This window comes from Callospermophilus lateralis, chromosome 1 (genome assembly GCF_048772815.1).
Source record: "Callospermophilus lateralis isolate mCalLat2 chromosome 1, mCalLat2.hap1, whole genome shotgun sequence".
NCBI classification, from domain to species: domain Eukaryota; kingdom Metazoa; phylum Chordata; class Mammalia; order Rodentia; family Sciuridae; genus Callospermophilus; species Callospermophilus lateralis.
Window position 1 is genome coordinate 17,328,344 of NC_135305.1, and position 25,495 is coordinate 17,353,838.

Below are 25,495 nucleotides of genomic sequence, written 5' to 3' on the forward strand. Positions count from 1 at the left end.
TTATAAAAAACTAGAATGTTATACTAACATTTTTACACTGTGACCAAACTAAAGAAAAAGCATATTGTCACCCTAACCTAGTTTCTAAGGAGTTACCATGTTGGGCAAAGGTGCTAGTATCAGTGAACTAGTATAACTGCACTGAGGTTTTCTGAGAGGAAAAGTTCAATGATCTGTGTATATTGGGAAGGTGGCTGGTTCCTGGTGGCTTTGCTTACAGATTGAAGCATGAACTGTAGATAAGACAAAAGTAGCCCATAAGTGAGTGGATAATCAGTTAACACAAATGCCTTTTTTTATTATTGGTTAGAAGAGTTTTCAGTTAGGCTAGTGAGTCTGCCCCTAGGAAACCTGAAGGTCTTGGTTACTTACTAGCTTTAGCTGGTTGGAGGTGGTTACAAGGCAGCCAGTTTGAGGTTTTCTAGCAAAGTCCTGCTTAAAGAGGAAAAACCTCCTTTTACATCACTGAGTACCAAATCACTAGTTATAGTAAAATACATTGGTAGATATATTCCCATGATATTCATTTAAAAGAGTGATATAGCTGTTTATTTTAAAATTTCAATCTTATTTTTCTAGACATTATGAACTTTGCTTTTCCACTTATGATAAACATTTTAGAGATGAAACATGAAATTTGTAAAAGAGTAAATATTTAGTTCAAAAATCATAGGAAATATTTGAGCAAAAATGCTTGAAGTCATCTTTTTAAGATAAATATTACTGGAGGTAAATTGATTTAATCTTATTTTATATTTCACTTGGGTCTGTCCTCAATAATAGTTATGGGTTTTGCAAACACTGGTGGATGTGGACAGGCTTATTTTATTGCTGCTTAGTTTTGGAGGCAAGTGAAGTATCATCTTGTGCAGGATAAGATCAAATCACACAGGGAGGGAATCCGCCTAAGGTCAAGAGATCCCCCCACTTCAAACTTCAGTTCAATACAGAAACGAGAAAATAATTTCAGGTAAGGTTCTTTTTTCCAGTTTCAGCCAAGGCTGTAAAACTGAGTGCCATTTGGTATGTGCCCTAGATGGCAGAAGAAAGAGACGCCACAGAGCTTTAGCTGCTCAGAATAAGTCTTGTATAAGCTTTATTCCAAAGGCTCAGTGTGATTGAAAAAACGCAAAGAACCAGGAGAGTGACTTTGTCCCTCGGTATTCTTGATATTTTTAATTTTGAAGTCAGTTGGATCCAAAGCATCTGGGCTCATGTCCCTATTTGCCTCTTTGATAGTGCGGAACAAAATAGCCCTTAAAAATCAGAGTCATTTTAAATGCAGTCAGGCATCTGTCAGTACCATAATAGCAGATTTGGGCCAGCATTTTAACATGGGTGATTAGGAATCTGGTTCTTTTTGCCTGGCCAAAATCTTCCATGGCAGGTGGTCTGTGGGAACTTGGTCCATGATGGCTCTCAGGCGATTCTATTTATGTGTCTGTGTTAGATAATAACCCCAAAGCCATGGCCACTGTGACTCTGCCAGACTAGAATCCAAAACAAAGCACAGAGATGATGACCACCAGGCTCATTTCCAAGGAACCCCCCGGCAATTCTGCATAAGCATCAGACTAGTTGTGATTGGCCTTGTCATTTGTTTCTGGAATCAGCCTGTCTGTGTCACAGTGGATTGCATCTGTTTTCTTCCTGAAGCTGGAAGAGAAGGCCAGTATTCACTGGAGGGCAGCAGCCGAATACACTCACCCTAAACTAAGTCACATCTTGCACTCAGAAGGCTTTCTCAGCAAGGTGGTAGAAGAGGTCCCTGCTGCTAGAATTTAGTGATGAAATTACTCTTTCACACATATAAACACACACACCTATTGAAAGCATTATAAGAACTCCCAGATACAATTTTTTCATTTGATGCTTATAACCCACCTGGAGGTGTAGGAAAGGTTCAATTCATTATTTCCATTTTTAGGTAAAGGAAGATGTTAGAAGAGTTAAGTGATTTACCTAAGATCACTGTTAGGATTTGGAGATGAGGTGTCCCCCAAGAGCTGACAGGCAAGAAGATTCAGAGGAGAAATGATTGGAATATGAGAGCCTTGACTCAGTGAATTAATCCCTTGACAGGATTCACTGAGTGGTAACTGAAGGCCAGTAGGACGTGGGTGGAAGAGATGGGTCACTGGAAGTGTGCCTTTAGGGTATCTATTTTGCATCTGGAGAGTGGAGTCTCTCTCTCTCTGCTTCCTAATTATCATGTGGGCTGCTTCCCTCCACCATATTCTTCCTCACTAATGTTCAGCCTCACCTTGAGCCCTGAGGAATGGAGCAGGCTGTCTAGGGACCTCGGAAACCATGAGTCCTTGAATAAGCTTTTCCTCCTCTCAGATTGTTCTGGTCGGGTCTTTCAGTCACAGCAGTGAAAAAAACTGACTAAGACAATCACCCAGCCAATAAGAAGATCCAAGAACTGGTCTCAGCTTTGTCATCTCTCCTCATATTCTGTCTCATGTACAAGTTGATGAAAGGGTGCCTGGGTAAAAGCATTTAAGACTCAATACATTTGAATTACAGCACTCAGCTGTGGCTGTCAGGTTACACATTTTACTGTATTGATTTTAGCCATTTAGCATTCCCAATATTTCAGACTTAAAAGTAAAATTTAGAGTCCTATGATGTTTGTATTGCTTATAGGGCTGGTTTTTTTCCCTGGAGAAGGGTCTAATGAGGATGCCCATTTTCAGGTATCTCAGGTCAGGCGTTTAAAGGCTGGATGGCATGAAGTTTGGGATTGGATCATGATGTCGTAGCAGCAGCTTTCTGGTTCAGTTAATAAGAAAATGTGTACATCTTGCCTATGATGTTTGAAGAGCTGTGCCGAGTTGCTAAGAATAAGGATTTTATTTGAAGACCTTACATTTCCACATCATATAACTAGCTTCTTGGGGCAACTATTTGTTAGTGGCAAGGGGAGGTACAAGTGACCCTTAGTTTAGGAGGAGAGACCATATGCATTGAGGTGATTTGGAAAATGTTTCTTAGATTTTGTAGTAGACATAAAATCTAGATACTACTGTATATGAAATGGCGTAGGCTTTCCTGCTGGTGGACTGGGGATGAGAAAACAGCATGGGACAACAAATGGAAATAGAACAGAATAAATCAAGTTGTGGAATATAATTAGACCCGTCTCACTATAGACAGGGCTTTATAACAGAAAGGAGTGGGTTATAGATGTTGATTGGGAATAATAAAATTGATTGGGAATATTATGGATGGTTCCAAAATGCTCTTAAGAGGAGTTTATTTTCTTGATCTATAGAGAAAGAAGTGTCATATTTTGCATTCTGAGCTGGTGGCAGTGAAGAATAAAGGGGGAAGCAGACTGTCTCTGGAGAGAGAAGTTAGAAAATGAAGTGACCAGGTAACGCAGCTGGATGCCTGGCTGACGTGGGGTCCACAGGGAGACAGTTCAGTGTGCTCAGGTTCCACTAGGCCCTAGCACACTTGCTCATAGCTGCTGTTTCCTTCCTTCACACAGCATCACAAATTGTTGCTCTAGTTTAAAGTTTTATCCATCTTTCTGCTTTCTCAAAAATGACTTCAGGGATGTTGAGGAATTTTTCAAGTATCTGCAACGTGAAGTCATTTTTTTGTCTTCTGTGGTACCATCTTGTTTTATATTGAATAGTTTGGCATCAGCTTGGAAAAGCCCTGCACATCTAATCCTCTGGCCCATTAGACTTTGTGTCCCCTCTGCAAGTGATTCCTGTTGGGCAGTTGCAACTCTCAAGTGCTGGGGACTGGGATGGTTGCCTTTTCCTCTTCTGGGGAAAAGGTGCTGTCATTGACAGAAAGAGGCAGTAAGACCCATTACCTAGGTGGAGGAGCATGTGTCAGAGGTCCTCAAGAGCACTCCAGGTTCAGTGGTTCATTGGTGGGACTTAGCATGTAGTAGTGCTCACATCTGTGACTTATTACAGCCCAAGGTCATAAGGCAGTGTCAGCAAAGAGACAGGTGCAGGGGTAGGGGAGAAGGGGGGAGTTTGGGAAAAGCCAGGCACAAGCTTCCCAGGGACTTTGCCCAGTGAAGTCCTCAGGAGGTGTTGAATTCCTGTAGCCGTGAGCTGCGAACCCCAGGTGAAACATCTACCAGTCTCAGTGCCCAGGGTTTTAATGAGACCTGTTCACATAAACACGCTCTGCATAGCACAGACCAAAATTCCAGACTCCCAGCAGGAAAGTGGGTGTTCAGCTGACCACTTAGCACAACAGTTTACGCCCAGCATGCCACTCTTAACTTTTCCCAGGTTTCCCAACCTTGCAAACAGCCCTTCTAAGGTTAGGAGTCTCAGGATTCCTGTATTGAGTCTTTTCTACACAAAGAGTGACAATATGATCACTTCAGTTGTTGAGAAGGGGATGTCGATGGAAAAACTTGTTCAAATCCAAGAGAGTCAATATTAAAAAATCATGTTTCTGAAAGTGCTCCTTGCAGGTGGGGCAAAAGAGAAGGATGAGAAGTGGAATCTTAAGGTAAAGGTGGCTGAACCCATCCTGGGCTAGTGTCCACATGCAGGAGACTGCGGAGGTAGAAGGAGACCCAGGATGGTGTCTCAGGGAACCCAGAGAGGAGAAAGGTTTAAAAAGGAGGGAATGCTCAAGGGTGAACAGGCAGAATTATAGGTACTGCCAGATGCCCTTGAGGCATCATTCCAAAGCCTGTAAATTGACTTTAACTTAAAAGTATTCATACACACAAAGCAGGACTTATTTGGCCAGTGCCTGGAATAACTTTCCGGCCCATCACATCTTTCTCTTTTCCTCTGACCACCTTACTGAAGCCCTAGTTAGTTTTTTGTTACTGCTCTTTGTTTGGGTTTAGATTTCACAGGCAGTGAGAAATGATCGAACAGTGGGGGAAAAAAATTTCTTTGAACATTACTGCCAACTTCTCTTTGGAAATTATTTAAAGAGAGAAGCAACTAAAACCACCTCTCTGGTTCCTGATGGAAGAGTCATTCTGTTTGTTCATTTAAGAAGGTTGTTTCTGCTATTCCATCGATCTCATCGGTGCTTGTTGATGAGGAATAAAAACTAAAAGCTGCTTGTTTGTGAGAAGACATCCCAAGAGGATGATGAAAGTGTTGAATTCCCTACTCTACCCTTGGACTTCTCCCAGACCCTGACTTCTGGGTACTGCCTCTCGGATATTTCACTTCTGTTTTTCTGAGTTCTCGGACACTAAAGGCATATAAAGTCTCTGAGATGCGTGACCATTGTGACATTGGATCAGGGAACCAGTAATGACTTTTCCTTTTCTTATAATAAAATTAGATCAGAAATATTTTTAAGCTCTTTTTTGTGTGTGGCTGATTTAGAGAAGTTAGTGGTGTAGGAAATGCCAGGGCCTCCTCCTTCTCACACTCTGGGTGGTTCAGAAATAGAAACTCTTTGCATGGCAGAAGGTGGAGAGCACAGTGATGATGGTGGCACTTGTCGTCCTGGTTACTATAGGAATGGTGACAGTTCTGGCCTTATTTACTTCATTGAACTTCAGGAGGGCAGATGTGTGCTGTGATGTAGATGGTTTTAAATTCTGTGTCTTTTGTCCTAATATCCCAGGGCTTCCAGCAAAAGTTCTCCTTCCACAGTAAAGAGATCGTGGCCATCAGCTGTTCCTGGTGCAAGCAGGCGGTAAGTTTGGGATGAGATACAGCAACGTGGGCTCACGCGACCAAAATACACTGTCAGTGCCTGAGTTCCTGTCGGCCAGGGGAACAGGAGCCTAACGGAACATACTACTTTTCCAGATAGAATCCTTGAAGGAAGAAAGACAGAAAAACTATAGAACAACTGTACAGATGAGCTGAGAGAAACTACAGAAATACATTTACCCCTTTCTTTTGTACATGTTGAGAAGCCTAGGCCCAAAGACTGGGGGGGTCCTTCCATGGTGCCAGTCCTGGGCCTGGAACAGAGGGCTTCTCACTCCTGGACCACATTTCTTTCCTTTCTATTAGATTGCTGAGAACTCCTCCTGGTAGGCAGGTTAGCATTGGGAACAGAGCAGTGGTCATCAGGAGAGACCCTCTAATGCAGATGTCCAGACATGTTCCTCCAGTTTTGACATGGGTGACTATTTTTTATTTTTTATTTTTTTGGTGGCACTCAGTGTGCAAATCTCCTGTGTCCTTCTTCAGGTTTCTCTAGATTGGGATGATGCCATCTGTATGTTTATTGAAATGTAGCTCTTCCTTACATTTGCACATGTATATACATTAGGGTCCCATGGTCATTTTCCCATTTTTGTTTCTCCTTTTCTATCTCCCTTTGTCCCCTCAATTTTTTTTTTAAAGCACCTCACTTCTCTCTCCAATGCTACATTTTCATACTCGTCGGCCAGTGTGCCTGTTGTTTCTGTTACTCTTACTTGGGATTTGGCAAACTGCAGCCCCCAGGGCTAAATATGGCCAACACCTATTTTTATAAATAAGAAATTTTATCAAAACACAGCCATGCCTAGTTACTTATGGACTCTCTGTCCCTGTTTTTTGCATTTATGTATCACCTATGGCTACTTTCAAGCTGCAGTGGGTGCATTGAGCTCCCTGACCTGGTGAGACCCTGTTGGTGAGATGTATCATGGGCAGCTGTGCTCAGCAGGCTGCATCTGCACCACCATGCTGCTACCAGGGTAGGGTCAGATGGTCTGTCAGGGTCAATTTGGAAACGCAATCCCACTTTCCAATGAACGTGTATGCTCTCTAATCTGTAGTCCAACTGAATTAATACAGAGACTGAACTTTCATTTGACCGTTAAGGCAGACCTTTGGTTGATTCCACATGAATCTGAATTTTCCCCTTCCTTACATGGTAGAAGGTGGTTTCTCAAGTATTATAAATAAAAAATTTTCACACATATTATAAACATGATGTATTTTAACAGTATAGGTAAACAAGTGAATCTCTATGGTACACAAGAATGGACCCTGGATTTGGTAGCTGAGTTTCCTTCATTGAGATCCTGGTTGCACCATTTAAAAGCTGTGTGATCCTGAATTTGCCTGTTAGTCACTATATTGGAGATTACTCAAATACAAATTGAAAGAGTTCACTTTGTCAGTCTCTGAGACCCACACCATTGTAGATAGATGATGAAAATTTTAGACACACAATTAAAACATTTTTTTTTGAAAGAAGGCATTCAAATATCATTCCTCTGGATAATTTAATCTTTTGCAAAATGCAAATAACTAGTGGCAAGGAAAATTATTAAGTATTTTATCCTTAATTGACCAATTAGTAATTAGCTACTGGATCACAGCAGATCTTAAAGATATGCAAACATGAAAAAGTATTATTAAAATTACAGTGGCTCTATTTGCTAGTTTTCCTGAGTCCTGATTTATGTCTGTTTTTCTCACATAGTTATTATCAGTGATCCCCTTCACTTTTAAATTGTTCCAGTTAAAATGATAAATTATATGATCACAATAAATATAAACCAAGTTGAAACTGACATGAAGTTCCAAGAAATCACTATAATTAAAATCTGAGGCCCCTAATTATTGCATAATGTTGATTTTATGTTTGTTAGAAGATAAATGTTACTGCACATTGCTATCACTCTAGTCAAAAGATGATTGCAAGTGTGAATGGCCCTGGCCATCAGTCCCAGCCTCAAGCTGGGGTACCCAGTTAAGCCCCTCACACTGAGGTGCTGTTATGATTATTAATCTGCAGTTGCTTCCTTTCTTTCTTTCAAAACCAAAAAGCACTTCAGGTTTGCCAAGTGTATTAGGGCACTGTGTTTTTTTAAAGGCTGTTGAGGAATGGAGCAGAGGCACTCTTTTTTTAAAAAAAAAAAATTTAAAAAAAATCTTTTTATTAGTTGTTGATGAATTTTAAAATTTTATTTATTTATTGGTATGTGGTGCTGAGAATCGAGCCCAGTGCCCCACATGTGCTAGGCAAGTGCTCTACCACTGAGCTACAATCCAGCCCAGGTACTCTCTTTATACTTTGTTACCTCTGGGTTTCGTAACTTTCTAAAGGGGACATCCTGCCTCTCTCCTGGCTTCTCTAACTGGAGAGAGAATCTGGGGGGATTGCTGTCTCTGATGGAAAAAGGAGAGGCAGAGGGCAGGCCTTGCCTTTTAGCTGCCTTCATTTCCTTCTCCACGTTATTCTTACTCAACCAAGTCTGTGACGAGCACCAGGGAAGAAACACAACTGTGTGCAGTCGGGATTACTAGAACCTTTCACATTTCTAACATCGTTATGAACAGATTTCATTAAATGACTAGAAAGTTTTTGTAGGCCTTGTTCTGCCATGTTGATTTCTCTGTAATAACTGTGGTAAAGTCTATACTGGCAGAATAGAAAGCTGGTCTCTAAGCTCCTGGGGCTGGTTGGGTGGTGTTGAGAAGGAAGTGCACTTTGTGTGTGTGTGAGTGTGTGTGTGTGTGTGTGTGCACGTCTGTGTGTGTGTGTTGGGGGGGTGGATGTGATGCATGGTGTGTGTGCACGCACTTACTCCTTCTTACTGTGACATTACCTTTTGCCTAGAATTGCTTATTAGCCCATTTTTCTCTTCAGTTTCACAATAAGGTGACCTGTTTCATGCTGCATCACATTGAGGAACCCTGCTCCCTGGGGGCTCATGCTGCCGTTATAGTCCCGCCCACCTGGATCATTAAGGTGAAGAAACCTCAGGTAACTGCCAGGACCCTAGTGCTACAAACCCAGTGCAGAGAAAAATGAATTGCTGCTCCTTGCTTTTCTCCCCCTGACTATTCTCTGGGTTACTGAGACCTCTGCTCAGTCATCCCCAAGGTCCCGTGCTTAAGCTACTAAATTCATCCCGTTGCCCAGCACTCGACTGCACTGGGCTCCCTCCTGGAATCAGCCTAATCAAATCAAAGTTCTAGAGCAAGGGTGCTTCCTCCCCATTCATTTGCTCATGATAGTCTCTTTGGTGGTATTGTCCTGAGTTTTAGGGAGGTCCAGTGATGGGTAGAGCTGGTTTTCATACAACTCTCTTCTCTTCCAGCCTGGGAATTTCCAGGGAGTCAGTTGAGGGCAGACTGAGTTGTGACCTTCCTGCATACACAAGGCCTGCTCAGAGAGCAACAGCCCTTTCTTAAGGCAAAGTGGAATTTATCCTCTTAGTTCCTAACCCTGTCCTGTATTCTTCTCCGTGTGCTTCCTGTCCTAGCGAGCCTCAGCTTCCTTATTTTGGAGACTGTGATGGTCTCTTGACTAGGTCATATTCTTCGATTGAACATGTTTCTTCCTTCATACCCTGCATCCTGGACAGTGAGCTCCAACTTATAGGATGGAAAAATTTTCATGCAACAGGGAGAGAGATCGTATCAACCTCCCCCAGGGCATATAGGTGTTTAGGAAGTCTCATTGAATTTACTGCATTTAAAAGATGGTAGACCAGTTCCTGTGGTCTCTCATGCAATTTATTCTCATCAACTCAGTTGTGTTTAAAAGCTAGTAGCTGAGGGATATGGTTTTGCTTTGTGTGTTTCATATCAAATTTAGCCTCTATTCATGAGTATTGTTTATAAATGATCTTTCTAAGTTAGAATCCATGGGAGCATTTGGGAACCTTTTTTTCAGAGATAAGTACAGTATTGTCTGTTAAAAAGTGGGAACTCTGTATAATCTTTCATTTTACTTGTTAGTATCCACTGCCAAGGTGTGTTTGAGGAGTGGCCTAAGGTGACACAGTGAACTCTACATATGTATTGCTGTCTGAAATTCAAATGTACTGAGTTCCAATTTTTACTTTTGAATCTCTTTAACATTTCTACTTCCTTTTTAATTTCTTTCTATAATTTAGTAATCTCTCCAGGGCTTTACATTATATATTCGTTCTGTTAAATCAAAACTTAGGTTGTGTCAGACTCTCTGCTATAACATATAGTCCTCGCTCAGAAGAGACTCAGAGTTACCTTAAGGAAAGGTTGGAGGAGTTTCATGAGGAGGTGGATTTTAATCTGCTTTTTGAAAAATAAGTGGGACTTAGATCAGTGGAGAAAGAAAGAGAAGCAGGCAGGAGCCTGACCAGAACAAGGGCACCTTGTCCAGCATTGCATTTGTGGGACTATGAAATGAGTCGCCCTGAAGTGCACAGTGAGGGAGAAGGTGTGTAGGGTGAGCAGCAGTTTGCACTGGACTGACAGAGAGGGATCTGGAGACATGTGGACTTTATTCTGAAGTAACTGGCTTCTTCCTCAGCAAAGGAATGACAGCGTAGAAGGAAAAGCTAGCAAGAGTGTGTAGGATGCCTTAGTGGTATGGGATTTCGAAGGACTAGAAATAGAACAGTTAGGAAAATCAGATGATGATTCCACTCTGCAGAGAAATGGTATTCTTTTCTCACCCCTAAAAGCACCTTTTTATTATGGAAATTTTCAAGCCAATGAAGAAAGAGAAAATTGAAATTTCCCTTTTGAAATGGGTTACAATCTTCCCTAGCCATAGGATTTTCTGCCATTCTTGTTTCAACTATCCTTGGCACTGCCAGATTATTTTCTTTCATTGAATTATTAATTTTGAGATTCATATAAGAAATTGGAAGAAATAATACAGAACAATTTCTTGCACCCTTGACCAATTTTCTGGTAATATCTTGCAGTGCAGCATCACCCCAGGCTGTCGACCTTGACAGCCCATCAGCAGAGACCCCTGTACCTGCTCCCAGCCACCTCCATTTTTCTCCTGGCCTCACCGCTCTGCCCCACCTTCCTGAGGTGGAATCTACCCCACTGTTTTTCTTTCAGTTTCATCTGTTAATGTCTCCTTTTGCTTCTTTAAAATATAACATTTAAAAAGATAATGACATGCCTTTGTCTCATCAAAATTAGTAATTCCTTAATTACTTTTTTCTTTGCTTGTCTCAACTATTTTTTTTTCAACAGTTACATTTTTCAAATCATAACTCAAAGTCCTGCACTGCCTTTTGTGGACAGATACCTTAGGTGTCTTTTAAATTTGTAACAATATCCTCTCATATTTTTTCATGCTATTTATTTGTTGAATAAACTGGGTCTTTTTTCCTGTGGGATGTCCCATATCTTGATTTTAACTGCTTGTATCCTTACTTTGTTTTAAACAATTTTCCTAAACTGCTTATATTTTGTATAAATTAATATTGAGATATAGCAACTCATTTATATTTGGGATTAACTTTTAGGGAGAAGGACTGCATTGGTGGTGCTGAGTATTTGTATTGTGTTTCTAACAAAGGAACATAACATCAAATTGTTTCAGTATTCTTAATGTCATGATCAATGGGCTTGGAAACTATCATCCTAATCCATTTACTATAGCCTTTTACCTATTGTATTAACCCCTAAAGGTCATCTTCAAAATCTATTATTTCATTAGTGATTGCCAAAATGTGGTTTTCCAATTTTAATTAATGCCCTAATAACCTTTAAAGGTGGTTAATGCCCTAGTAACTTTTTAAGAATCACTGTGGTCATCTTTGCAGAGCATCATTATGGATTCACTTCATTTTTATGTATGTGAATATACAGGCATGTGTGTGCATGTATATTCACAAACACGCACACACACACACTCAATGTGCCTCAGACTATGGTCCTCATTATTATTCCTACATTCACACTGCTTTGTGAATTGGAACCCTTCCAGGTGGCTCCTGCCTACTGTCATGGCCAATAAAGTTTTGGACAGCTTCTTTGGTTTCAGGAATGCTAGGATATATTTCCTGTCCATATCTGGAATCAGCAATGTGGATATTAAGTAGCTCAAATTGTGTTTGAACCCAGGAATTTTAATTCTTGGAAATCAAGTTCTTAGTGAGAGGCCACACTGCCTCACTGTCTGACTACAGTCAGCTTTGTTGAATTAGGTCTCTAAAATTTTTGATGATCTCTCTTCCTATGGGCTCCAAAGCCATCAAGTAAGTTAATTAATGAGCTAAATTCTGTTGAAAAGCTGGCTCAGGATGAGTCTGGGGACAGCACAGTAATGTTTAAGAACTGTGGCTTTGGAACTTGGACTCCTTGAATCCTTAACCTTACCATTTACTGATTTATGCAATATTGAACTATTTAAACTCTTCCATTTCATTTTCCCTCTTCACAGTGTAAATGATACTAGTACCTAATTCACAGGGTTTTAATGAAGATTAATCAGCTAACAGATGCACATAGAACAGCTCATGGCTCATTGTAAGTAACAGAGCTCTCTTTCGTGATCTTTCTTCTTGTTGACTTTAAGGAGTACAGAGTATCATGGAGACATACCACAACAGTCGAAAATATTGGACAGTTACACACAGGTCAGGACAGAAGTTATTGAAGGATGAAAAGAGGAGGCAATTTCTAGTGGATGGGTGTGAAGAGAGAACAGTAAGGGATGTAGCCAGGCATCTGCTCTGCTCCCAGAGCACCTTGCGGCACTGTAACTATTGTATTTTACCATGTGGTGGGATTGTTTGTTCACTGGCTTGTTGCCTCTGCTGTGGAAGAGAGTCAATGCCCATTCATTTATTGAATAAAAGAATAGATGAAGACTAGGGGATTATTCACCTATAGGAAGTAGAAGAAGAGGATCCTGCAAACTGGGAGAGAGCTATGGAAACGTGGTTCCATTATTAAAAATGGAAAGAAAATAGGGTGGCCATCAATGTTGAATTCCATAGATATTAAAAATAATAACAGGAATTGAGAAAAGTCTTTAGGTTGGTGGTTAAATCATGGATAACAATAAAAACTGAAGTTTGTAGAGTGTGTAGCATGGGTGCCAAGTTGTTCCTGATGATTTGGAGGCAGTAATATCAGATAATTCATTTGAGACATTGGCAAGTGTATTTAAAAAGAGAATTTGGAAAGTAGATGGAGAACAGCAGAGTAAAATCTTTTTCCAACTTTAATTTTATATTTACATTTTTCTACATATCTACATCAGTATATTTTTCATTCTTTTATCAAATTGGTTTAAAAATAAACGACAAAATGTGTATTCTTTATTGGATTAAGAAAACAGTTATTTAATTAGCCACATTCAAAGATGTGTGTTATGAGGTCTAAAAATGAATCAGATGGGATCTGTTTCCACACACAAAAAAATGCATACTCCATAGGGGTAACATAGATATATCCATCTAAATCATTGGACAGAGTATTTGTGAATTTTGGAAGAGGCACTCAACAATATGATATCCTTAAGGAAACAGCATCCTCCTGCTATTTTTAGAAGAGTGTCTTTTTTGGTTAATGTGTACTTTTGGGAAAGATTCACATGGGGTGGGGAGCACAATAGGCTAGAAAGGTTGTTTCAGCCATGGTCAGGAAGGAGTTGTACATCCAAGGTTGAGAGTGGTAAGTTTTACCTGAGATGTAGAAACACAGTAGAATTATTAGGCAGGAGTGAGCACTTTCAGTTGTTGGGATCAAGGTAAGCTAAATGGAAATCACACCACAGTGCTTGGTCTTAAAGGATGTGGGTGGTATGGTTTGGGGAAGAGAGACAAAGAAGTTCAATACAAGTAGATAGAACATCAAATAAAGCCAGTTGTATTTGGATGTTTGTATTTAGACAAATGACTCCAGAGAGGAATAATGGTTAATTGTATAGGAGTCTCCCCCTACTCTCAGAGATGCATTTCAAATCATTCCACAATTGTCATGGATAGTATCACTATATATATAGTGTTTCTTCCTATGCATATATTCTTATGATAAAATTTAATTTATAAGTTAGGTACAGTTAGAGATGGAAGCAATAACTAAAAACAGAACAACAGTATCAATCTACTCTACTAAAAGTTATTTAAGATAGATGATTTTTTTATTTCTGGAATTTTCCATTTAATATTTTCAAAACATAGTTGACTGTAGATAACTGAAACCGCAGGAAGTGAAACTGTATTATAGTCAGGAAAAGTGGTTCATAAGGAGATGGAATTGGACCACATATTTTTCTTCTCTGTTAAGAGATGGCTGGCTGAGAGGATAATGGCTCCCTGAGCAGCTGTAGAGTTGGGAGTCCTGAGACATCTTGGTTGTGAGGGGAATGTGGGCTGCCTGCATGATTTGCTGGGTTTCATCACCAAATCTCTTAGAGAGAGGAAGAAGTTAATTGTTAGAAGTGAAAAGATGGTGGAAGGTAGATGATTTTAAGTAATACAAATTGAAAAAAATCTGAAGAATTGAGGCTGAATCTGTTGATATGTTTAGATTCCAAGTTATATCTTAAGTTACAGACATCAGCGTTTCTCTTTTGGACTGAAAATCTTAGAGAACAGTATTTTGATCAGATAAACAATGCTGAATCTATTCAAACACCAGGGCAAGTGCTTGTAGAGGAGGAGTAAGACACACATCACATGAATGTCTTACAGGATTCAGCTGTAGAATATGAGGGTGGGAAAGCTTTTTGCATCATGAGACAAGACATCCTTCAAAAAAAAAATATTTTGCTTTTGAACCACTGGCTTTTCCAAAACTGTCTCTGTTTTGTAACTCTACCAGTAATCTCAAAGGGTTTCTATAGTTTTGTGCAAAGAATATAAAATGATGCTCCATCCTCTCTCCTGAATTGAGTCCCTTGGGACAGTATAGGCCTGAATAGGAGCACTGTGGTTTCTTTGAAGAATGATAGTACTGTGTCTTTTGATTTATTGTGTAGTCTTAATGAGTAATACATAAATGTTTTTCCCGTAAAAAAAGTAAACTTTTTGGATTAATAAACAGTCTTCTTTTACCAACATTTTAAATTATAGGTCTCTCTTCCCCCATCTCCCCCATCAAAATCCATATGGGGGCTGAGGTTGTAGCTCAGTGGTAGAGTGTTTGCCTAGCCTGTGTGAGGCACTGGTGCTGATCCTCAGCACCACATAAAAATAAATAAATAAAATAAAGGTATTGTGTCCATCTACAACTGAAAGAAATGTTTAAAAAATTCATATGGAATTATTAGTACTAATTTACATGCATAAAAACATACCCATGGAAAAGATACCCCATTCTGAGCACTGGGGTACATGTTTTTAATATGAGACCTCATTCTACTCTCAATGCTTTAGAACTTGCTCCAGCCTAGTAATAACATGACCCTTGGAGACAGGTCTATATGAAGACCTAGAGACCCAAGTCATATTTTAAACTGCTGTCCACATCCCATACAATGGTTGTGTTACGGTTTGTTAATCTCCCTATTGATAGATAGTTATATTGTTTTTAATGTTCCACTTATAAATAATGCTGTATTCATTTCTTCCTGACCCTGAATGAGCTTTTTTTTAATATTAGTCCTTTTGTTTTTTTTTAATCCCTTATAATTGGAAAATGTACTTTAAATGCTGGGGACCTATGAAATGTAATAGCTAATTTTATGCAATGACCAATAGTATCCCTTAAAATTGCCCAGGTTATTTCCTTTGGTGAATTCTAAAGGTCAACTAGTACTTGTGATTTAACCAGGTATAAGACTATTTGCAGCTTTTGAGACCATGTCCTTAACTTTTTAAAAAATGTCTTCATTGGTGCATTATTAGTTACACGTAGTTGTGGGGTTCATTTTGACATATTCAAACATGCTATAGAATATCATTTGCTCCATTTCAGTCCCCAGCACTTCCACACTCCTTACCCTCCTCCCTCTCCTGTGTCCTTAACTTTTGATGTGGGTTTTCTTTATTCCTCTGCTTGCCCATCCTCAGAATCACCGTGACCTAGCTGGAGCAGGCAATGAGAAACTCAGTCCCTGCCTCCCATTCCTGTTGCCTATCAGAGTTTGGTTCCGTATTTTGGGGGGATGACTTCCTTTGGGATGATGAATTGGCATATCTTTATTTTTTTGAGACCTGTTATTGTAAACAATCATATGTGGCCCCATAACCTGGAAAAATCCCTTAAGAGTAAAAAGACCTAAAGTTTATTTCACAGTTGAGTGATTCATACCAAAGTATTTCTTAACAGCCCAAGAAGGAGTCATAACTATGTTAAGGGTCTTGTTGATAGGATTACTTCTGTGGCAAGGTAAGATTACCCTGATATCGGGTCCAAAAAAAACAAAACGCCTTTATTTTTCTTTAGGTCTTTTACAAAAGAGCAGGCACAGAATGTACAGGGGCAACTACTGTTGGGATCCGAAGAATTACAAAACAAAAACAAACAAACCCACAAAACCCCTCAAAACAACACAACAACAAAACCCTGTTTGGATAGTATTAATCTTGCAAAAGGAATTGTTTGTGTCCCTAAGTTAGCTGCCCTGGACGTTCTGGATGACAGGCCAAGAATTAAAGAATTCTTCAACAAGTCTGCATAATACCTTCCTGGTATCCTTTTGGCCTTCTTGAAAAGCAGATTATTGTGTTAGATTCTCTAACAGTCTGACACAGGAGGATAGGCCAGGCTGCAGGTTCGTGAGGGTAGGTGACTTATCTTCTTGTGGCCCAAACACCTCCTCAGTCTGCCTTCACATTCATCTGTACCTCACTGAATTATGCTGCCTTCCAAATGAGGTCGTATGTTCAGACAGAAGTATATATTTCCATGTGCACAGAAGGGAGCCTTCGGGAACGTTGAGGCGTGCTGGGAAACTGCACACTCTCACTGTTGCTGTCTGACCACCGTAGGGCTGTAAGGTCTCAGAACTCACGCAGACGCTCGCAGGTACTGTACAACACCGTGCTTGGGCTTCACCCTCTTCTTGGTCTGTGAAGTGAGGAAGGCCTCAGATGCCTTCGTCCGGGTGAGGCTAAGAAGAACTTGCATTTGCTACCTCTGTGTTACCAAGGCTGTTTTGTGTGTCTGTTCCCTATGGGAGTTGAGTTCCTCACCTGCACTATTCTCAGATATCTACCCTTATTTCGATGTGTTTTTCCAATTCCGTGTTCCCCTTGTGTGCTTGATCCTCAAAATCATCTGAAATGCTGTGATTTTATGATCAGACAAGTTTAAAAAACTTGTTGGAAGATCTTGGCCTGATCTGATAGACCTCTCTCTTAGAGTCAAAAATCAAGGTCCACAGCGTGTCCTTGCAAGCACGTGGCATCCTGCAGCTGCTCTTGACAGTGAATGGCTAGAAGTGCTAAGTTAGGAGGCACGCGTTAACTTCCTAGGGTTCACTTCCAAACTCTGCGGAGGGTTAGTAAGTGCTGTGAGGTATGATAACGTGTGCACCCTGTTTCAACAAAGATGGAGTGCAGACATCCTGCCAACCTTGTGCTGGGTGCTGGGCTGTGCAGCTGGGGACGAGGCAGTGGATACTGCTTCACATACATTTTCTCATTTAAACTTCACACCTGTCCTTTGAGGTAGGTATTACCACTTCATGTTAAAATTAAGAGACTGATGTTTCAAAAAGTTCAACTGACTTGGCCAAGGTCACAGAGGTAGTAATGGGGAATTTCGGGACCCTACCAAGTCTATCAGACTCAAGCTTCCCCCTGTTGATCTGTTCTACCCTTCTATACACTCCTCATGTTCCTCTTTTCTGCTTCAAAAAGCAGTTCTCAGCCCTGGCTACATGGTAGAATTGCCTGGGGAGCTTTTAAAAAAATATCCCAAACAGATTTATTAAGAACATTTGATGTGGCCCAGGTATGAATAGTTTTTACAAAGCTTTTTGGGTGAGACTAATATGTAAACATGGTTGAGAATCTTTGAGAGCATCATTAATTGACACCAAATAGACACTTCTTCTGCCGGCCTAGTAGTTTCCAACATTTTTCTTGGATCATGTGGCTGATTAAACTTTTAAAGACTTCAGATTCTTTTTCTTCCCTTTTATACAAACCAAAATGTATTGAAATATATCACATACTTTCATAATGCAAAAGAGACAAGGACATGATAAAAGACCCATTGAACCAGGGTTTAGAAACCTGGAGATCTATTTTTAGGGGAGATGTAGTCAACTGTAAGTATGAGTAATCACCTGGGGTCTAGAGCACCCATGAGCTCCAGGGTCTTTTTTCATTTTATTCTAAACTGATGGGGAAAGAAAACCTTGAGACAAGTGGTGATTCTTAAAAGTTTCTTTCATCCTTGGTAAACACAGGTGATAGATGAACTTTTTTTTTTTTTTTTGTATATTCAAGTCAAAGTGAAACAAAAGCAAAATAGTTTGGATCTTGTTAATTTTTGATGCATTAATATATGTAATCTAGACTAAAGTTTATTTCGAATGCTCTATGGGAAAATACTCTAAAAAGTAGATAATTAGTTAGCTAAATTTCTTCAAGCTGTTTTAAAAAATTTTAACTGCTCAAACAATGGCAAGTATGTATACTTATATGAACTTCTAAGTTAAGAATTCTGCATTTCAGGCCTTCAACACTTGGTCAGACATCTATTATATGGTCAGTAATATCTTATCCTTGTGAAGATGCAGTCTAATTAATTATTGACTCTGTTTATTAAATCTGATTTTGCCTTGTTTCCAACCAGTAAGTTGTGTCTGTTCTCTAACAGGTTCTTCTCTAAGCGTCTATATCAAATATTAAGAGTTAATGGTCAGTTGAAATAATCACCAAGTTGTGGTCTATAAAATCCCTAGAAAGGAAAGCAAATTCAAAGGTCACTGTATTTCAATTAGTCCAAAACACTTCCATGAGAGAATAAAAAATAAAGTTACTATAGAAGCAGGAAGACCTTCTAAACCAATGGCCTTTAGACAGAGAAAGAAAGGGCAATTACTGCTCTCCTACTGTTTTAAGTTACTTAAGGTGACTCTTACCTCAGCATTTAAAATATTAGACATCAGTGCTAATACAGTAGTTGGAATGATCATGAAGTTCTGTTGGGGTCAAGAGTCATTTTATGACAATTATTATTAAAAGACCATTAAAAAAGTTAACAGGAAAGAAAAAGAAAAGAAAAGAAAAACATGAAAAATGGCCTCCTTTTTTACATTTCCACATAGGTGATCTCCATACCAGGAGATGAACTTGAACTTGGTTGGGCGGGAGACGGACCTGGTTGGGCGGGAGACTGGAGCCCCTCAGAGAATTTGGGATTCTTCCATTTTTACTGGGAGGGTTGGCAGGTATAACATGTGTTGTTATGTGAGTCCACGAGAGCCCCTGGGGCTCTCCCTCCCTGCCCTCCGTGTGCTGGGGAGTCAGTTGCTCACTCTGAAGCACTCGACTGGTTTCTGTCTGTGGCTTACCCATGAGCAGTGGCTTGGAAGTGTCAAAGCATGAGAAGCATGCAGTCCACAGCATGTGCTGCCATCACTCTCTACATGGTTCTGCATGGAAGCCCCGGGGCTGCCTGCCTCTGGGCTCAGGCAGCTCTTTCTTTCCCTACAGAACTCCCTGAAGGCTTCCAATCGGAAGAAGAAGAGAACAAGCTTTAAAAGGAAAGCCAGTAAAAGAGGAACTGAAGTAAGTGTTGGAGGGTTTGCTTTCAAGGAAATACAGCTTCCTTTCCATAGCCTGCTCTGTGCGGACGCCCTGGCCCAAACTTGGTTTCTGACACAGCTCCCACCTCTCTTTCTCCTTCTTTATATTCTAATCTCACCAGAATGCTTTCTGTTCCAAATAAATAAATAGGTACACACACACACACACACACACACACTCACACACACAGGCACACGCACACACACACACACACACAGACATCTCAACTGTCACTTCAGAGTCACAGCAGTTGCATGGAAACCTCATCCCAAAGATGATGATGATAATGATGAAGAAGAAAAGATGATGATGAGAGTCGACATTTCTAGAATTCCTAGAGTACACAGAGTAAACTCAAAAGCAAGGCTTAATTATCTGAAGCAAATTATAGTTTAAGAGACTTCCAACTTATGTATAGAGGGTCCTATGAAGAGTCATCCTTGCAAAAGAAGATAAAGGATTTTTTGGTGGGTGGAGGGGTAGGTGGGAGTGCCCACGTTGGGCTCCCACTTTCTTTGCTTTGCGGTTGCTTTCAAGGCATAGGTTTCTGTACTAACTGTGTTGCTTGCTTCTTTCAGCAGGAAAACAAAGGCCGTCCTTTTGTGATAAAACCTATCTCTTCTCCTCTCATGAAACCCTTGCTGGTATTTGTGAACCCCAAGAGTGGAGGAAACCAGGTGAGTCATTTGTCATGAGTTTGACTTAGAGCTTTAGATGATTTCTTGAAAACATAATTCCCAGTATTAATTAAAATAGCACCGCCAGGACCCCAAGCATTGGCAGACAGCTAGTTTCACAGGACAAGGTTATTGTTGGCTTCACTGGGCTGGGCAAAGCCTGGAGGTTCTGGGATTTATTCCTCTACTTCCAACTGGACCGAGGCAGAGGTCCTCCAAACTACTGACATTTTCTTTATATGTTTTCAAGAAAGATCATTCCCAAATTTCTCTTGGTTACTGTTTCAGGGATTCACAGTTCCCAAGGGATTCCTTGGTAATCCCTCTATCAAGCCATCTTTACTTCTTCCCGTTGTAATTTAGACCCAACTACTTTTGCCCCTCTCCTCAAGATAAGGGAGTTGGATGACTCATGGGTCAGAGCAATTATTAACAGACACCACCAAAGCAGTAGAAAATATCGGCTTCCAAGAATTTCATCCTGTCCTTGCCCAAACCCTTTTAATAGGTAATGATTACCTTGAAAATATAGAAACAGCTTTACAGATATTTAGGGACACACCTAAAGTGACAATGCTCTTTAAAGGATAGAATTTGTTCTAAAATCTGGGTCTTTGTTCATCCGATTCTCTTCCCACTCTCTGGGGCTTCTTATCACTACGCTTCTATAGACTTTGATTTCTGGTGTTTTCAGGTGAATAATTTTCATTTGGAGACAAGATTCTTTGAGGTTTCACAGTGAACAACTGGAGGTTGGAAGCTCTTTTGCCTCTGCGTATAAGGAAGGGAGTCTTGTAGTTAGGATTAACCCCGTAGTCCAAAGGACGTCATTGTTACTAAAGACACATTAACTATGTTAAAGCTTCTCTTAGGAGAGTTTATGATTTAATGGTAACATCCCTCTCCCTCTTTTCTTAAGATTCTTGATAACTTGCTATGCTAAGAATATATTTTGGCATCGTAGAGATCAGGGGAAAGAAATGTACTATAAACAAGGAAACATTCATTTTCAGCATCCTTCGATTTTGAGTTGCTGAGTGATGATCTTAATATTGAAACGATGGTGAATTCAAGTGTCCATAGAGGAGGAACTAAGAATGGGTTTCTTACCCTTTGAGGCTCAGTTTGCCCTGAACCATGACTGCTCTTGAGCTCACCTCCCTGTAGCCTACCAAGGGTTGGGATATGGTTAAGAACCATGGAATACAGCAAAGTGGATGTAGTTGGCTTTATGATTTTGGCCACCTGAGTGCCACATGCTAATTAGTATCAAATTATTTTATCATAACAGTTCATATAAAATCCATTTTATCATGAAAGGTCACATAAAAACACATTTACTAAATAATTATAATCAAACTTTTCTCCTAGGCCCACAGAAGCTTGTGAGTAGTGCCTGTCTTCATAGATCTGACAAGTTAAGAAACAGCTTGTTCCTATTCTAGTCTTTGTGTAAATTTTGATGACAGGGTCTTCAGAGACTAGTTTCATTCCCTGTTTCATTAAACAGAAAACAAAACAAAACAAAAAAAATTGAAAGAAAGAGATAGGGTTAAGTGATTTTTTTAAGGATTTGTGTTTTTTAATGACACAAAATAGAAAAACAAAATAATTCAAATAACTTTCACTGTTTATTCTGAATTGAATGGCTCTGACTGAAAGTGCTGTGAAATTTTAAAGGCAAGATATGACTTCAGGGTGATAGGAAATCTTTTATTTCTAGCACACAGTACGTGGCAGACTAATAATTGTATAATAAACAATATGAATAGAAGATGAGATGTCATGATGGAAATTATTCACTTCAAGGACAATGTGGTGAGTGGAGTGTGCATATTAAGTTATTGGAAATGGGATTATAAAAAAGATTAGAATGAACCTATGGAAAACTTGGATGAGGATTTTGGATTTGTGCAAAGGCAACTAGGTTTTTGCTGTTTTTAAAGAATTTTAGGTTTGTGAAATCTTTTGGCTTTTGAACAGAGCAGCATGATTACATTTAATATGCAGTTTTCTTGGAGCTCCTGCTACAGTTGCAGATGCTGCCTCAGTAAGTCAGGGATGGCTCTGAATCTCCTGGGTAGACTCTCATTTTTAACCAGCTGCCAGGTGCTGCTAACCCCCACTGCCCAGAAAGCCACTCTGATTGGCAAGGGCTTGCTGTGTTACCAGTAATAGAGGGAAAAAAATCAGTTGGATCCTTATTTTTGCCTTCTAATAATTTACTTATCCCATTATCTGGGTTTGGATATAAATTATTTAGATTTTATTTCCTCTCTGAAACTTCATCAGTTAAATAACTACTAGATGATATCGCCATCTACTGGCAAGAAAAATACCTGTGGCTTTTTTCTTATACTCTATTATATGTAAGGAAAATTTTCAACATGGTATAAACAAACACAGGAGTTACTTCTGTGTCCTTCTTTGAAAAAATGCATTAGTTTATATATTTTTTATTTTAAGCTTTACAAGAATTGTCTGTTTTTCCAACATTTCCAAAGTGGAGACTATATTGTTTTGCAAAGGCTTGGACATTGGTAGTGCTGTAATTATTGTTGAGATCTGAATTATTTGAGGAAACAGGCACCTAGATCAGAGATGGAAATATTTTCTTTGAACAACTCCCCCTGCAGGAAGGAGGTAGTAGATGGAAGACAGAGCTTACCTCAATATGGACCCCTCCTCTTTGTGGGAACTTTAGAGGACCAGAGAAGTAGGGCCCCTCCCTTATACTTCTACTTTAATTTCAAAAACTATGATTTCTCTTTGATGGCCCAGAGTCACTAACATCTTTCTAATCTGAGTCTTGAAGAGTTTTTGATCCCTCTCAATGTGCCCTGTGTTGGCTTGCTTTTTCTTTCTCTCTTTTTCCCCTACCCCTATGTTTTGGTTTTTTTTTGTTGTTGTTGTTTTTGTTTTTTTACTTCATTCCAGATGATTTACATTATAAATTTAGGGTTAAGCAGATGTTCTGACACTTGAATGATTTCTGCTACCCAGTTCTGAGAGTCGAGGGTATGAGACTCTGGCTCTTTACCCTGACCTATGTGCAGTTCCAGGGCAGAGGGATGGTAGACCTTGCATCCCTGGGTCAGGGCTCCAGGTCCTGAGAGGCAGGAGCATTTGAGGAAGGGATGTTCAGCCGGTGGACAGGCTGTTGCTGCTGAGCCCACTCCACCATCTGCCAACAGAATCCCTTAGGCAGGTCCTCCTTCCCAAGTCAGGGGCCAGGCACACTAAGGTGGGGAGAAGAGGCAGATGAAGAGGGAATACTTCAGAAGAAGAATTTCAGTCTTCGATCTGTTTCTAAATAATCTGACAAACAATTTCAATGAGGAAGTTGGTTTTTGCAGTGATGGAGATATTTCAACCTGGAGATCAATAAAAATGTAGGCTCCTAAGGGTTAGCGTTGCCTGGGAAGAGGACAGAGGAGCAGGGAATAGATGAGGGCATGTGTTAAAATACAGCCTCGAGATCTTCTTGGTAAACTAGCATCAACAGATGGGATCAGAACAATCAAACCACAAATATGTATAAAGCCCCTCTTCTAAATTGTAATATTGGTGGGAACCTGGGGGTGGTAGGACACTAACCAAGCCAAAGGGCTCCTTTGCTAGGCCTAGAACCTGTGTATCTTAGCCTGACTGGTGCTGCATTAAAATGTTGGTCTATTTCTGATTAAAGCATTTCAGTGACTCTTCGTTTTCCACAAAGTGAAGCTCACACTTTTTAGCTCACACTGTCTGGGCAGTTGTCTTTTGCATGATCTGGATAATGTCCATATAATATGAACCAAGACTTGATCATATGGCAGAATTGTTGGCAGTGCTTTGATGAATCTATGTGCTGTTTGAGTTGACCTGTTTTTAATTGCGTCTCTGTAGCCCCAAGTCATTATTGCCACATTTTCCTCTATGAACAATGCATAGAACTTCCTTCTGAGAGCAAGATGATCTCTGGTTCATTCGCCCACCTAAAACTGCTGGGCACAAAGCAGGGGAATGAATGAACCTTGTTCATTTCCTTCTATAACAATCCACTTATTTGAGGGGAAGATGCATTTTTCTGAGAGCTGGAAAGGGTAATTTTTTTTAACCCCTCAGGAATACCCAGTCACATAGTATCTCAAAAAGTTCTGTGGTCAGTGGGGTATTATATCTGCGATGTGTATTGGAATTCATGTGTAAGTTATTTTTTTTTTTTCATTTAGAGAAAACCAAACTCTTGCAGAAAAGTAGCAACTCTTTTGTTTGTCACAGAGCCTGTGGTAACTACAGGAGTGCTTGGAACATGCTAGTGACTGACAGTTGTATAAATGACTGGGTAGATTTAATCCTGCATTGAGAAAGAAACAAATTACTCTTTCCCCAGTGAATTAGTATTTGTCAGGCCATTCAGTTCTATTTAATAAATTACCTCTATTAAAGCCCTAAAGTAGCTTATCCTAGAGGTGGCAGCAGAGTTAATGGAACTCACTTAAATGTGTGAATTAGACATTTTTTCCCCACCTGCTAGGATTGATTTTTTTTTTCAATTGCTTTTATTCAAACATTCATTTTTCCTAATGAATATCGTGTCTTGGAAAGAAGATTACTTTTTTAAAAAAATTTATTTTTTTCTTTTTAGTTATACATGACGGTAGAATCTATTTTGATATATTTATACAAGCTTGGTATATATCTTATTCTAATTAGGATCCCAGTCTTTTGGATGTACACAATAGTGAGATTCACTGTGGTGCATTCATATATGTACATAGGAAAGTTATGTCACATTTCACTGTCTTTCCTTTTTCTATCCTCCCTTTCTTCTCTTCATTCCCCTTTGTCTAACTCCCTGAACTTCTATTCTTAAAAAAGTAATTACATCATGCTGAATGTCATCTCTGATAGGGTAGCCATGCTTGGTCATTCCTGCTCACTCCCCAGGAAGCAGCATCATCCCAATACATGGCTCCACAAATGGCACCTCCCCAGGACATGCAGTGAGCAACTCACCAGCCTTCATTAATACCCTTCCCTGGGAAGAATAATTTGAGATAATTAGGTTCCCACTAACACAAATTGAAAATTAGCAAAACCAAAACAGTTCACATCTTTTAGAGAAATTTTAGGTTAAGGAAAAATAATCTCTCCATGTTTTTATTTTTACATTTCTGAAAGGTGTTAATCACCTTGTATCATATGCATAGTAGGCGAAGCTGAGATTGAGATGTGCACTCTAGCACAGCAAAGGTAGGAAGGAGTAATTAACACCAACAATTCACACTGCTCAGGGATTCCAAAACTGAAAAATTAATTTTCTAGCAAGTTGGTTGGAAATGTTCTATAAATTGGTTGGTCATTAAAATGACTCTTATGTTACTTATTAAACATAAGAGATTATTGAAATAATCCCAAACACACTTGGGAGCAAGGCCCAGCATGGGGAGAAAGAAAATGATCCAATTTTGTT

At 39.7% G+C, this 25,495-nt stretch overlaps 1 protein-coding gene across 2 annotated transcripts in view; it reads left to right on the forward strand.

Moving 5' to 3' along the window:
- Dgki (diacylglycerol kinase iota) overlaps nt 1-25,495 on the forward strand; it is a 404,075-nt gene that overhangs the window by 188,910 nt on the left and 189,670 nt on the right. For both annotated transcript variants that reach the window (XM_076860225.2, XM_076860226.2), the window contains exons 7-10: nt 5,581-5,652; nt 8,557-8,673; nt 19,268-19,342; nt 19,939-20,037. In XM_076860225.2, coding sequence (XP_076716340.2) covers nt 5,581-5,652; nt 8,557-8,673; nt 19,268-19,342; nt 19,939-20,037 — 363 coding nt within the window. The remainder of the gene's footprint in view (nt 1-5,580; nt 5,653-8,556; nt 8,674-19,267; nt 19,343-19,938; nt 20,038-25,495) is intronic.